This window comes from Trifolium pratense, linkage group LG3, assembly GCF_020283565.1.
Source record: "Trifolium pratense cultivar HEN17-A07 linkage group LG3, ARS_RC_1.1, whole genome shotgun sequence".
Taxonomy (NCBI): Eukaryota; Viridiplantae; Streptophyta; class Magnoliopsida; order Fabales; family Fabaceae; genus Trifolium; species Trifolium pratense.
The window spans coordinates 45,341,046-45,356,072 of NC_060061.1; the positions used below are offsets into that span (position 1 = coordinate 45,341,046).

At 35.6% G+C, this 15,027-nt stretch overlaps 1 protein-coding gene across 2 annotated transcripts; it reads left to right on the forward strand.

The window, feature by feature from the left end:
• The first annotated feature begins 654 nt into the window (after positions 1-654).
• LOC123918935 (protein ENHANCED DOWNY MILDEW 2-like) lies at positions 655-14,527 on the forward strand. Of its 2 annotated transcripts, XM_045971116.1 has the most exons (19): positions 655-960; positions 1,044-1,532; positions 1,635-1,731; positions 2,612-2,671; positions 2,798-2,949; positions 3,145-3,241; positions 3,354-3,452; positions 4,752-4,999; positions 5,094-5,186; positions 5,274-5,765; positions 5,947-6,094; positions 6,193-6,294; positions 7,082-7,174; positions 8,102-8,143; positions 8,380-8,490; positions 12,383-12,454; positions 12,563-12,681; positions 12,835-12,898; positions 12,997-14,527. In XM_045971116.1, the coding sequence occupies exons 2-19, from the start codon at positions 1,117-1,119 to the stop codon at positions 14,161-14,163; spliced, it is 3,672 nt and encodes a 1,223-aa protein (XP_045827072.1). In that variant the 5' UTR covers positions 655-960; positions 1,044-1,116; the 3' UTR covers positions 14,164-14,527. The 2 variants fall into 2 exon arrangements, with proteins under 2 accessions (XP_045827072.1, XP_045827073.1); XM_045971117.1 differs by having other exon boundaries at positions 656-1,532; positions 12,835-12,893; positions 12,997-13,163.
• Positions 14,528-15,027: the final 500 nt, after the last annotated feature.

The following is a 15,027-nucleotide window of genomic DNA, read 5'->3' on the forward strand; positions in this document are numbered from 1 at the left end:
ACATTTATAGTATCATAAGTATAACTATAAAAAAATGTAATAGTTTTTTTACACTAATAGTTTTCTCTTTTAGGGCGAACAACTTTAATATTCCACTATCATTTTTATTTTTATTTAGAGCACCTTTAATTTTTTTTCCTCATGTTTATCATCTAGCAGTAATTGTAACCATTGATTCACTTTTCTTCATTTTCTTAAATTATAATTTACTCTTTATAATTTACTAACCGTTGAATTAATAAAAGAGATAACATGAACGAAAAATTTAAAGACATCCAAATTCTTATTTTTTTATATCACGATATTTTATCTTTTAAAAAACTCAATATTTTTAGTCTCGATTAAATTAACTTATTTTTAAACTTATGAAAAATAACTTATGCAAATAAATAAATTTTTATGTATTATTTATAAGATTGTCATGATAATTTTTGAAAAACCAACTTATGAAAATAGAATTTTCATCAATGAAAACCTATAAATTAACATAAAAATTTATTTATTCACATAAATTATTTTTATTAACCTCAAAAATAAGTAAATCAAAACATGTTTTCGGTAAAAAAAAAAACTCAATATTAACCACTTTTCCAAAAATTTAACAAAAAAATAATTTCTCACGACAAAACTCAGGAAAAAAAAATGCTAGAATCTCGATAAAATAAAAAATGCAGAAGCTCAACGGTGCCTTTTCTTACTATCAGATAGAAGTTGCAGTCGCACCGATATCAACGCAGCCGGAGACGGAGTTCGTCATCGCCGGCCACCAAAAACAGTAAGAAACTCCGTCCAATTTTTCCCCTCCTTTCCGCATTTTCATTCCCCTATCCCGTCGCGGCCCTTAACCGCCCACGACGATACGATTCCAACGCCATAACCGCCCCTGCAAAACCAAACGCACCATAGAATTGCGTCGTAGCAAAGCTCTACTCCGCACTGCGATTAACAACATAGAATGTGGTAGGAGTTAATCTCGATCATTAGATTCCAACTTATTATTCGAAATTTACAACTTCAACTCATATATGATCAATATTCAATAGATAGCTTTCAATTTGGATACTTCATCGTTCATTGAAGAAGTTAGGGTTAGGGTTTGGGGTGAAAACGGAAAACATGGCATCTTCGGATGACGAAGTTGATACACAGCCAATTTTTGTATCAAATTACCATTTCGTAGATGATAAAGATGCGCCTGTTTGTTTCTCTGTGTTGCCAATTCAATGGAGTGAGTCTGAGAGTCTTGAAGGGAAGAAAGAGAAGGTTTTCCTTCACGGTAACGCCGATAATGGGTTGCAGAAAGTTTTCATTCAAGTCAAAGCATGGAGGTTTGATCTTTCCAATGTCAAGCCGGAGATATCGGTGTTATCTAAGGATGGGAGATGGATCAAACTTCAAAAGCCAAGGAAGAGTTATGAAGATATCGTAAGGACTGTTTTGATTACTGTTTATTTCATGCATTATGTGAAGAAGAATCCTGAAACATCGGCAAAATCTGTGTGGGATAGCTTGAGTAAGAATAAGGATTTCAGGTAATTTTCGTAGTTTTGGAGTTTGGGATTTCTTTCGCTCCTGATCACTGTGGAAGTAGTACATATCAGGACTATTTTTTAAATAATTTTTTCATTGTGCAGCTATTATGAAGTTAAGCCTTCGCAAAATGATTTGTTAAACCACATGGCTTTAATCGGTGAAGCTGCCACAAGGGATACCGTCTTAGCAAAGTCCAAGGTAAACCATTTGATCTTTCTCTTTCTCTCCTTTTGATGGTCAAGAAAAATCTGAAGTTCATGAAGTGGTTTTCTTTTCTGTTATGAACCTTTACATGGGATCGATTCACAAGCCTAGACGCGATAGAATATTTCTTCCGACCTATGGTGAAAACAAGAAGAAGACTCGTCCTTGACAGAGCCCCTTCTAGACTAACATAGATTTTCCTAAATATGATTTTTTGCTTGTATATTCCAATACTAGTCTGCCTTTTCAAGGCTACAGATAATGAATAGATCCTAATCAAACTACTAATGATAAGGATTCTGTATGCAGAATCTTATCATGATAAATAAATTAAAATTAAAACTAGAAGTGATAAGGATTCTGTCATGCATAATCTTATGACAAGGGTTCTGTTATGCAAAATCTTAACCAGAAAATCCTAATTCCCAAAAATTTAATAAAGTAATCCTAATCAATAATTCAAAATATAAGCAGATGTCCTCTTTCTCTGGAGCTACTTACCATATCATTTTTGTTTGACATTCAGCTAGGCGAGATATTTGTTTTCAAATACTGGTATATAACACTGTGCCCTGTTATGTAGTGGTGGTTTATTCATCACCCTGTTTATCTAAAAATTCTATCCTTGTATGTCTGTCTACTTTCTGCTCATTTAATTTCACTTTAGTTATGCTAGATTTACTCTTTTTTTGTTTTGTTATAAGGATTTAGTTATCCACTGACTTGCACTTTTGCTGTCTAATAAAATTGATTGGTTGATTTCTTTTTACAATTTTTCATTTTTTTATATTTAAAAACAAACACATAATTAGTTTTCTCTTCGTCTTCTTCAAGTTGTGTCTCACTTTAATGACAATTAATTTTATTTTGACAGCTTTTGCTCACGGTTCTGGAAGATAAGGATAGGATGAGGATTAAGAAAAATCCTGACGAGGTTTGTCAGATATTTAGTTTTCCTTGAATATTTTTCTTTGATATATTTTCTTTCTTTGATTCCTATAATTGATGTCATATATATATTGTTTGTGATATTTTTGAAAGTGTAATTCATTGATTCCAGGAAGTTAAAGAGCTAACACGACCTGAATTTATAGTTGATGATATTGACAATGATGCAATTGATGAAACTGTTGCTGAGGAAGAGTCAGATGAAGAGGATGAGTTATTTGATTCTGTTTGTTCGTTTTGTGACAATGGTGGTGAACTTTTGTGGTAAGAATTTTTTTGTGCGAGTTAATTTTATTTAATTCAAGTTGGTCTCTCTCTCTCTCTCTCTCACACACACACACACACACACACATTTATGTGAGAGTGCATAATTTCTCAAGAGTATTGGACACATTATTGCTTGTCTTTATATTTTAGTATAGTAGTTGATTCTTTTCTTTTTCAAAATGAGAAATGCAGTTGTGATGGAAAGTGCATGAGGTCATTTCATGCTAATGAGGAGGACGGTGAAGAATCTTCTTGTGCCTCTCTTGGATTTAGCCGGAAGGAAGTTGAGGTAAGCTAATTTTATTTTCTCGTTACATTTCTTTTATTTGTCTTCTTCCATTTGATTTTTCATTGTATAATAATTACATAAAAATTTGATTGCTTGTATTTATCTTTTGCAGGAGATCCAAAATTTCTATTGTAAGAATTGCAAATATAATAAACACCAGTGCTTTGCATGTGGCGAACTAGGCTGTTCGGATAAATTTGCTGGTGCTGAGGTATAAATGATACACCCAGGCCATAATCAAATAAATGATACACCCTTCAACCAAAAAATTTAAAATAAATGATATACCCATAATCATTCAGAAGAAATTTGGGCCATTGCTCAATATTCAGATTATGCATCTACCTTCATTATATGTTTTGTTTCTTAGTCATTCTAGAGATCAGATTAGTTCCAAGGAGCTTGCAATATGATGTTGATTTCCCATCTATAGAATAGCCAACCCTATCTATATTTGAGAAACCTTCTATTTTGCAAAGCCCGTTATCTTTGCAAACATTTACAGGTTTTGGGGCTCCCTTCAAGTAACTCAGGATTTGTAACATAAGAATACATAGATGACCTGATTGACCCTCAATTAGATTGTTAAAGAGATGTTTGAATGTGTCCTAGTAACTAGTAAGGTAGTTGGGACTGGGAGGTATTCACATATGCTTTTGCACCTCACTAGTCTTACATAAAAAAAAGTGTCATAGTAAGGTAGTTAAGTTTACCGACTAGTTTCGTATACCTCTTGACTGTAAGTCTCCATCATGTGCAATTAGTTTCGCATTTGGAATCATCGGAGTATCATAGGGCCTAGTTCCCAACATATCATTTAAAAGGGGATCAAGGATGCGTTTCTGTTAAGACTGGGAAATGCTGTTTTTGCTTTTGCTTACTTGAATTCCTGGTAAATACTTTATGTGCTTTTGGTGCTTTGTCCAAAATTTTGTTCTAGGGAATCATAAGTTTTAAAATGCCAGACGCGTGTCTTGCAATTATCATTATGTCATCAACATAAGACAACCATGAGAATACATCCTCGTTAACAATAAAAGATAGAGTGATCATGGACTGCTCCTTTTCAAGCCTAAATCAAGGGGTAGGTGTATGTTTAGGTGGGCCAAATGTGATTTCGAATTAACTGATTTTGTAAAATTGATTTGGCTAAAATTGAGTTTGAAGTTAAGTGATTAATGTTTGGATATTTTTACTCCAAACGCAAGTTTGATGTAAAATCAGTATAAACATTTTAAACTTAACACACAAGTTACTTATTATCGCATCTAGTCAATCTGAGATTTTGAGACAATAAATTCTGATCAAAATAACCAAACATTCTAGAATTACGTTTGTTAGGAGGAAAATCACTTTTCACACCACCTACCTTGCATCCAAACAAGGACTACTTCACTTGACCTCCCAAACAGTGCCCAAAAGGATATTTTCAATCCATTCAAAGCTAGATGTAGTTTATATCTTATGCGTCTTGTATAGGACTAAAAGTCGTTTGGAATTTCTCCTTCAGGTCTTCAAATGCGCTTCTGCAACCTGCGGTTTCTTTTATCATCCAGAATGTGTTACAAAGTTACTTCACCGGGTGGTTGAGGATGTTCCTCCTGAACTTGTAAGAAATATAGCTAAAGGGGAACCTTTCACTTGTCCTGCTCATTATTGCTGTATCTGCAAAGAAATGGAAAACAAGAAGGAGCACGAGTTACACTTTGCTGTTTGTAGGCGTTGTCCCAAGTCATATCATCGCAAATGTTTGCCAAGGTTATTTTACCCTTTTTACCCGTGTTTCTAGCATTCATATAATGATGTTATTTGATAGTGTCTGGAGGCCTGATTCTCAATTTGCTTTTATCAGAAAGATTGCTTTTGAAGACATAGAGGAAGAAGGCATTGTGGCCAGGGCTTGGGAAGGTCTTTTGCCAAACAATCGCATTCTTATTTATTGCTTGTAAGTGTTATAGTATGCAGGCCTTTTTGTTCTCCACATTTTACCTTCTTAACATCTAGTAACATCTTTTTCCATTCCTTAAAACAGAAAGCATGAGATAGATGATGAACTTGGAACTCCTATAAGAGATCATATAAAATTCCCCTATGTTAAAGAAAAGACAAAGCCTGCAACCAAAGAAGTTATAAACAAGAACAATGCTAAGTTAGAAGATTTACCTGTCACAAGACCTAGTGCCAAATTATCTAAATTGTCTGGTAAAATGTCCTCTGGGAAAGTTGGTATTGAGAATCCTGGAAAGATTTCTGGATCAAATATCCCTAGAAAGAAAGCAAATGAAGCATCAAGGAGGTATTTGAATGAAACTAAGAGGTCAATTTTAAAGGAAACCGAAAGGTCTGACTATGAGGAAAACCAGCCCTCACTGGGTGAGCAACTTTTTTCTTTCTACCAGAAGGGTTCCAAGCAAATTAGTTCTGGCAATCATGTTGATAATGTATCTGATAACACCCTGTCTGTTAAGCGTACTAAAAAGCTGAGCAGTGCACCACCCCAATTAGATGCAGATTCAGAGAGGAGGTGAATCTTTCTTATCCGACTTGCTTATTTTTGTGCTGTTACTGTTGTTGGTTCTTTTTCTTTGGTATTTTTCAAGTGGTTGGAGTAGCAGTATAATCAAATTATATTGGATTCTTATGTGAAACTCAAAAGCTGTCCTTATATTATGGTATTATTCTTAAGATGCTTTCTTCTGATGTAGATTGTTGGCTTTGTTTAAAGAAGCTTCATCATCAATTACTATGGAGAAAGTCATAAAAGAACATAACTTTACTTCTACTCATGCTCACTCACTGAAAAATGTTGTGGAGAAGACTATTACAGTGGGAAAGTTGGAAGGTTCAGTTGAGGTGCATATCTTCCTAAATTTATTTCTCTGTAGTCTGTAGTGTTATATTGTTTGTGGAATTTGTCTTAAGTTCATGTGTTCTGTCTTGTTTATGTATAGGCTGTTCGGACAGCTTTAAGGATGCTGGATGATGGACATAGCATTCGGGATGCAGAAGCTGTTTGTGGTCCCGATGTTATGAACCGGTTATTCAAGTGGAAGGTACTTTACTATTTTTGAAAAATTCATATTGGGATTTTGGTTATAAGTATCTAATATCAGATCTCGTTAGTATGTCTTACACCATGATTTTCTTTCTTAGCTAGACATGTCGATCCTAGATAGAACTACTATAGCAGGATTGCTGCTATATTAAATATTATAGACACCAGTTAGACAGTTTATACTATAGATATATAAATGCCCAAAGGTAAAAAGAAAGAAGCAACAGTAAAGGCACAGACTTAACTCTTAAGGTTAACAAACGCCAACAACTAAAAAAGTCATGAAACATAAAGGGAAATAAAGTATGTGTGAAATCTTAAAAAACGCCAACTGAACAGAGCAATGAGTGTGGCAGAAGATGCAGGTTTTGGCTTGATAATGCTAGCCTTGACCGGAAATACCTGCAACTCTGCAAGCAGTGGGCCAGAGGGGTTTGTGCTGAACCTGAGGAGAGAGTAGTGGGTTGGTGGGCAATGGGTGTTGAATAAATGGTTGAACAAATGTTTCAAATATTGTATGTTATTATTCTGGTGGGAAAAGGAGGGAAACCATTACAATAATCCCAAATATGGTCAGAAAACACTGTATCCGTGGGGTTGGGTTGCTGTGAATGTCCATGAAAATAGGCCTGATCCAGTTGCATATATTATCATGTTTTATTAGATATCTAATACCGATCTCCTAATTTCTTTCCCTTCTTTCACTCATACACAATAATGCAAGTTTAAACTTAAGGAAATAATTCAATTCGGTTACCATAACTTTATTGAGTGAATTACTGCAGGACAAGTTGAAAGTGTATCTTGCACCTGTTCTACACGGTAATCGCTACACATCATATGGTCGCCATTTTACACAAGTGGAAAAGCTGGAAGGGGTATTTAAATCTCATTATAATTTTATTTATTTTGTTTTTGTCAGATTTCTGTATTCTTGATATCTTGTTTTCCTTATTGAAACTGTTTCTTCTTTCTATATCATTGGGTATTGCTGTGTTGAGAAGATACAAAGGCTAGGTTTAGTGTTCTCCTTTTTTCGTTGAAGAGTATTATTAATCTAGGATAGCCCTTGAATATGTACTGTAGATTTCTAGGCGAGACGTGTGTCATGAATAAGTAAGACACACTGACATAGTTAAACTGATGCTGTGGTAAAGGAAAACATATTAGCAGTAATTATGGTGCTTTTGGCTTATGTCATCCTTTTGAGATTTGTTGGATTTAAACTTTAGGTGTTAGCATTACTATCTTGTAAACTCTATTTTATGAGTCACTGAAATTTTAATTATTAGATTGGGATTGGTACAGATCCAGCTTTATACATGGTTTTGTGTTAAAAAATCAGTTAAGAACCAAAGTTATGATTTTTGACACATATGGACAAACTTATGCTTTACATGTAGAGGTTTATCGAGCTTAACAATGAACTCTATACAATTTTCTAATGATTGAAAAAGCTTGGAAAATGATATTATACGACCTTAATAAGTTAATAGGTTGAAATCAGGTTATTTGTCTAATGCCTAAAGTTTTTAAAATGGTTTGTATGATAAGCTATCTGGTGTAAGGTTTTTCTAAGGTGTTTAAATTTCAATAATAATGTTTTTAAAATAGGGGATAATAACAGTTGACAATGTAGCTTCCTGGAGTCTGCTATTGATTTGGAAGGTTATTCGAAGAGTGATTGTGCTCATCAAACCTGATGACCAATTTTTTGTTGTATTGGAATCATAATTATTGTTTTGTCTTGGCTGTCTCGTTATATCCATCAATTGCTGCTTAAAAATTGGTTTTGACATTTGCAGATTGTGGATAAACTCCATTGGTATGTTCAGAATGGTGATACGGTAAAAACTGATATTTAGTCTTAACATTTTTTCTGTCATTGAGAAATAAATGTTCCAGGTCCTTGTGTATTTTCTTTCTCAGCCATTTATGCACAACAATTATTCAGTTTTTCCTTATGAAATTATGATATACTATTACTGTCAGGTGGTACACCATCCTGAACATTGTTAATCTACTTCTAAATTTGAATGTTGATTACCTGATTACCTGACTGGTGATAGTTACTCATGGTCAGATTGTGGACTTCTGCTGTGGTGCTAATGATTTTAGCAGACTCATGAAGAAAAAGCTTGAAGAGACTGGGAAGAGATGCTCGTACAAAAACTTCGATTTACTTCCAACAAAGGTGAATACACTTCTACAATCTGTTTTGACTCTGATACTTGTAATTCAGTTTTTTTGCTCATTACCACTTTAACTTGTGATTATTAATTTTCAACAGATTAATTTGCTTTTAAATGCTGAAATTGTAACTGTGTTATGTGTTGTTGCTTACATTTTTTAAAGTTGGCAGAGGTTTTTGACAGGCTTCCTGTGTTTCTGTTTATCAGTAATTTGTTCTGTATTTTTGGTTGCTTCCCTTTTATATTAGTATACCAATAAATAATGTTTTAGTTAATGATTTGGTAACATATAACTATGGTGCTTATGTGTCTGTTTATATTGCATATGCTTTTGATTTGGTAATGATGAGTGTATTATATTCCTTGCTTTTCGTTTTTAAAGTATTTATTTTGCTCCTATATCTACATTGGTAATTATTAGAGGTGTTAAAATAAACTGGCTACCCTTGACTAACCCAATAACCAGACTGCTCCATTTTTAAAAGCCCTAGCCATTTTTGAAGAAAAACTGAACTGGACCCATTTAGGTACCATTTAATAATTAGGTTTAGTAACCGGTTCACTTTTGATGACAATGCCATTCTTCCTTTCTCCTTCAGTGAAGCAGCGCCGTGTAGAGTGAAGTTTAAATCCCCTGGCTCTTGTTTTCTCTCTCGTCTCCATCTCCACTGCCTCAGAAGCAGAATACCCAACTCAGTGTTTTTTATCCCGCAACTACTACTACCGGCTTCCCAGGCTTCTTTCGGTTCGGTTACTCCACAAGATGCAATCTGAAATTAAAACTCTCTGTCACCCAGTGATGAAGTGCATGCTAGAATTAGAAACTAAGTGCAATTTCTTAAAGCTGTGCCTTTCATAGACCAGAAACAGAAACTTGTAGACTGAGCTGTTAATTAAAGTTAATGGTGGAGCAAGCAACCGGTTTTGAACCAGCTCTGAACTTGTTTGGTACCTGTTCACACTCCCAAACTGGCTTTTGTGAAAAATGGTCTGGTTTATCAAACTAAAACCATAAAGTGGGTTGGTTCACATGGTTCAATTAGCCATGCACACCCCTAAATTTATGATGAATGGTGATCATCTTATCAAGTGTCCAGATGAAGAATGACTTATTGCATGTAAATTTGGTTAGTCAGTCATTGCCTAGGAAGAATTTGTTGTACTAGATTTGTCCAGCAACATGACATGTTGACATTCCTTCTGGTTGTTGGTCTAAAGTAAGCGTCCTTTTAGGGTCTGTTTGGGAGGGGAATTTTGGAGGGGAGGGCTTGTTTTTATTTTTTATAATTAAGCAAGCTAAAATGAATGAAGTGTGATTGAATTGTTATATGATCATATATTATGGTATTCTTTCAATTTCTTTAAAATCTCAGATATATATTAAAATATAGACCTAGCCGTCCGAAACCCCCTCCCACACAGACCCTATGGAATCCCTTGTTCATATTAATTTTTCACATCTCAACATATTTTACCATTCAGAATCAGTTTACTTTAAATGGTAAATGCATATGATTGAACTCTGTCAAATTACCGATTATCCCAAAAGCTTAAGCTATTAGGATGGAGCTCTATCAATGGTTTTATATTATTCCTAACACGCCCCTCACGCAAGAGCCCATTTGGGCTTGAAGCGTGGATAATGCATAGGTCCACCTACCATATGCTTAAATTCCACTTTTTAATTAGAAAGTGAGGGGAGCGGGGATCGAACTCAAGACCTCTTAGTCACAGAGGCTCTGATACCATGTTATAAATGAGTTTTGGGCCTAACTCATCCTTACAAAACCAGCTTTGTCAATTGCAGATTTTAGCAATTCCAAACCTTCCTTGTTTTCCTGAATGTTCAAAGCCACCTTCATCACCAACATTAATTGCATCTTGACCATATTTCTTCTTAATCACAGCCTTCAAATGGTGATAGACTTCCACGCCCATCTTCATGGCTTCCTTGAAAGAGGAGGCTCCCACAGGAAGAACCATAAACTCCTGCATAGCAAGTTTGTTTCCTGCATGTGATCCACCATTAATGACATTGAAAGCTGGAACAGGCAAAACCAGGTTTTTGTTACCAGCAATGTTTGCAATATGCTTGTCTAGAGGAATTTTTAGGACATTGGCACCAGCTTTGCACACTGCAAGAGATACTGCCAATATGGCATTAGCCTCAAGCTTTTGTTTGCACCAACCCCACTCATTAACAGTTCCATCAAGCTTCTGAACCATGAAGTTGTCAATATCTGTCTGCTTAGTTGGATCCTTTCCGATCAATGCTGGGGCAATGATGGTGTTCACATTGTCAACAGCCTTTGATACACCTTTTCCAAGGTAGTCAGATCCTCCATCTCTTAACTCAAGAGCCTCGTAAATTCCGGTGGATGCACCGCTAGGAACAGCGGCTCTAGCAAAAGTTCCATCAGAGACAGTTATATCAATCTCAACGGTAGGATTGCCACGGCTGTGGAAAATCTGACGAGCCTTGATGGAAGTAATAGCGGCCATAGCGGAGAAGAAATTGATGTTAAATTGAGATCTGAATGAAGAAGAATGAGAGAGTGAAGGGAAGTTTTTAACACTGCGTATGCAGGAATTTAAGCATATGGTAAAAAACTTCCTCTATACAAGCATATTGCAAACTCAAAGTGGAATTTATATTATTTCTAACAAACTCAAAGCATCTGTTTGTGTATGGGGTGGGTGTGTAATATACCCTGTAAGTTTGAATACTTTTGTGCTTTGAAATTGTTTGGGGGTTTAAATAAATGATGTTTGGTAATACTACCTCTGTCTCTAAATATAGGACTCCCTTGAATAAATTATGGGAATTAAGGAAGTTGGTTGTGATATTTTTTTATTTATTTTTTTGAGCAGCAAAAAAGAATCTGTATATATTAACGCTCAAAGCTAAGGTACAAAGAATACCCAAGCTAAGAGAATAATGTACAGGCAGAACAACAGAAAATACTGGGCACAATGAAAACAAAAAGCCCAAGCTAAGCAGCGCAGCACCCACCCCACACCATTCCAACCAAAACAACAATCCCTGCAACAACACCTAGGAAGAAAAAACACAAGAACAGCCCAGCAGAGAACCAAAAAAAAACACGGAGGAAAACAAAGGACACACCGCAGCCAAGGTTCGAAAAAACCAGGAAAACAACTACCTCAAAAAACAATTTCCTGGATCCCAAGTCCATTCATAAAAAAGGCAAGGAGAAATTTTTAATCTCTCAATACTCCATTTCCAAGACAACACCTTGACTTCTTCCACCAACTCCAACGGTTCCTTCTTAACATTATTAAAAATATAATCATTCAGAGCATTCAAAATTGCCGTGTGTCACACCAAGATAAAGCCGCTCCTCACTTTACCATTCTTTGCCATATCACAAAGGCAATCGAAGAGATGGAAAAGCGATGGAGGCATTACAATCATTAAATTTGTTGATAATTGGTATTGCTTTTACAAGTTCATCCTTCAAGATAGAGAATTAATTAATGTTTCCTTTAGAGTATTTATTACAGATTGTAGAAAAAGATGTAACATAATTAGGGGTATGTTGGCAAAGAAATAATTAATGCAGTTGAAAATTAGAAAGTGGTCTTATAAAAAGGAACAAAGCAAAAACTCTACAGGGTCTTATATTTTGGGATGAAGATAGTAATTAATAGGCTGTATGATCTTCCTACTCTCCATTGTGAAGTAACATGTTTAAGAAGAATTACATTGTTTTCAGGCTTGCTTATGTTATAAGTGGAGTGATTTTTATTTGATGGTTTCAACCAATTTTCACAAATGGTGAAGAGTATGCTTATGTTAACGATTTCTACCTACAGTTATCTTGTTATTTTTCTTTAGCTATTTAACAGGATGTTGTTTTGATTTGTTTACAGAACGATTTTAATTTTGAGATGAGAGATTGGATGACTGTCCAGCGAACGGAGTTGCCTACAGGGTCACAGTTGGTAAGAATTTGTCAATTGCATGGTTGAGACTTGAGATGTGCATGCATATCCCAAATGGCCAATTCACACTTTTGATTTCATTATTTTTACTGTCCGCTTCTTTACCAGATCATGGGCCTCAATCCCCCCTTTGGACTTAAAGCAGCTTTGGCAAACAAGTTTATAGACAAGGCTTTAGAGTTTCAGCCTAAGCTCATGATTCTTATAGTACCACCAGAGACACAGAGGTATTGTCCTTTTTCTTGTCCGCCTTTTTTTCAAGGATGAGAGATTTAAATGGTCTTTCCCTCCACCCAAGCATTCCAAGACCACCCATATTTTTGTTTGGGGGAGAGTTCCTTTTTCTTCCTGCTTTTCACGTTTGCTTCCTTATTATATAGGCTGGATAGAAAACGAAAGCCATATGATCTTGTCTGGGAGGACGAGAGGTTTCTATCAGGCAAGGTAAATACTACCAAGTTATATTTTGATTAACACCTGCTCTTTAGTGTACTGACTGCTGTCTTTATTTTTCCCTTGTTCCTGTCTCTGTTTTCCCCCAGTCGTTTTATCTACCTGGATCAGTTGATGCTAATGAAAAGCAAATGGACCAATGGAATGTAACGCCACCCCCGCTCTACCTTTGGAGCCATCCAGACTGGGCTGATAAGCATAAACTCATAGCCCAGGAGCATGGTCACCTGAGACGGCATGACCTATCAAGGATGGATAGTTTCGATAAGGATAAATCCTCTGCCAGTCATACAATGGATGATGATTATGTTGATGATACCATGTTGGATCGTATGCTGGATCATGATTTCTTGAAGTCAACTAATGATGAAGATTGCTCATTTATGGTAGGTCATATGGAAGGCCTGTCCCGTGGAAATGTTGATCAACAGGAGTATTTGGCGACTAAGGCTGAGAACACTTCATGGAAAAGGAAACGAATAGATGATGGAAGAGAACCAGCTGTGACCTCACAAGCTAAAAGACAAAATATAAATGAAATGCATGAGGGAGTACTGGACCATGGTAACTCAAATCCACTTGAATTCGAAGGATATCAGTCTGAATCAGATATGATAATTTCAGATGATGAGGCCGCTGAAAATGGTCACACGCCTCTGGAGCCCCACTCTTCCGTCGGTGATGATGGCTATAGGCCTCTTGAACCCCTCTCCTCCTCCCGGATGGAGTTTGGAGACGCCTATGATGGGACCCAAAATTGGCGAAATGTTGCTGATCCCCTTCCTGATTATGGGTTGGCAGATTTACAAGATCACAATAGCAGCCATCTGGGAGATGGCACAAGTAGCCTTGGATATAGACCTGTTCTCAGGGAGGATGATAATCCAATTCACCCTCCTGGAGTTCCGAATTCTGATCCTATGAGTAGTAGTTATCTACCTGGTCATGGTTCTGCTTATAACCAATTGGGATCTACTTATTCTGTACTTGGTTCTGGATCTGAATTGCCTTACATGATCAATACACCAGCTATGCAGACGAATACACCGGCTATGCAACGGTATGCATCTCGTCTCGATGCATTAAACTATGTCAGCACAAATTCTTTGGAGCCTGAACATCCTATAATTGGTAGAAATACCACTGCTGAACGTAGTACATCCCAACCTGGATCTGGAAATGTGCCGCCAAGTTTTCCAGGTGGTCCTTCCCATTTGTATTCACGCCAGAATTCATCAAGTTGGTTTAGTGATTAACTTGAATGTCCACTTCTTTAGGTGTTCTCCTTTTGTTTTGGATAAAGATGTTATATTATGTACATAGGTACATAGATGATATGGTATTAGGAATCTAGGATGGATGTGTTTTACATGGGATATTTGATTGTGTCCCTCTTACAGTATCCTTCATAGATTCTAGGTTTTGCATGATACTCTTCCATCTATCTGCTTCATGAAGAGCATTGTTAGTGACCCAATGTAATTGTATAATGACCTGTGTGACCCTATAGCTGACACAGATCTGGTGTACCATTAGATTGTATTTAGCTATTTTGTTGGTGTGGAATTAAAATGAAGCCAAAAAGAATCACTAAATTAGAGTCTTTGCAAATGGATAAAATTGAGGCAAGTTTTATGGGAGATCATCATCTTGATACATGGTTTATCGTGGATAGATACTTAAACAAAGAGAAAACAAATATGAGATTAGTTTTGAGGAACAGTTATTTGTTTTTATTTTATTTTTGTCAAACTGAAACAAACTAGGTTACTAAAATGTTACAATAAGAGGATAATTAACTTCTATTTCATTTCAAGTACTAATCCACGTTGCAACATTTATCAAGAACTTACTTCCCAAAATTGATCCTCTTGTATATTTATTTAAGGCATAGGTCCTATTTATTTAATGCATGAGGAAAGGAAAGTGATGACATATTTTTTCTTCTCTTAAAACAGTTCAGTACATAAAAAATAACATAATTTATTCCGTTAAAATAAATAAACTAGCTTTTATAAAGAGGACGGCTAGTTTTGTTTGATATTATAAATCGTTTAAGATTTGAATACATAAATTTACAAATGCAATTAAAATCACATATTTTATAAAAAAAATATTCT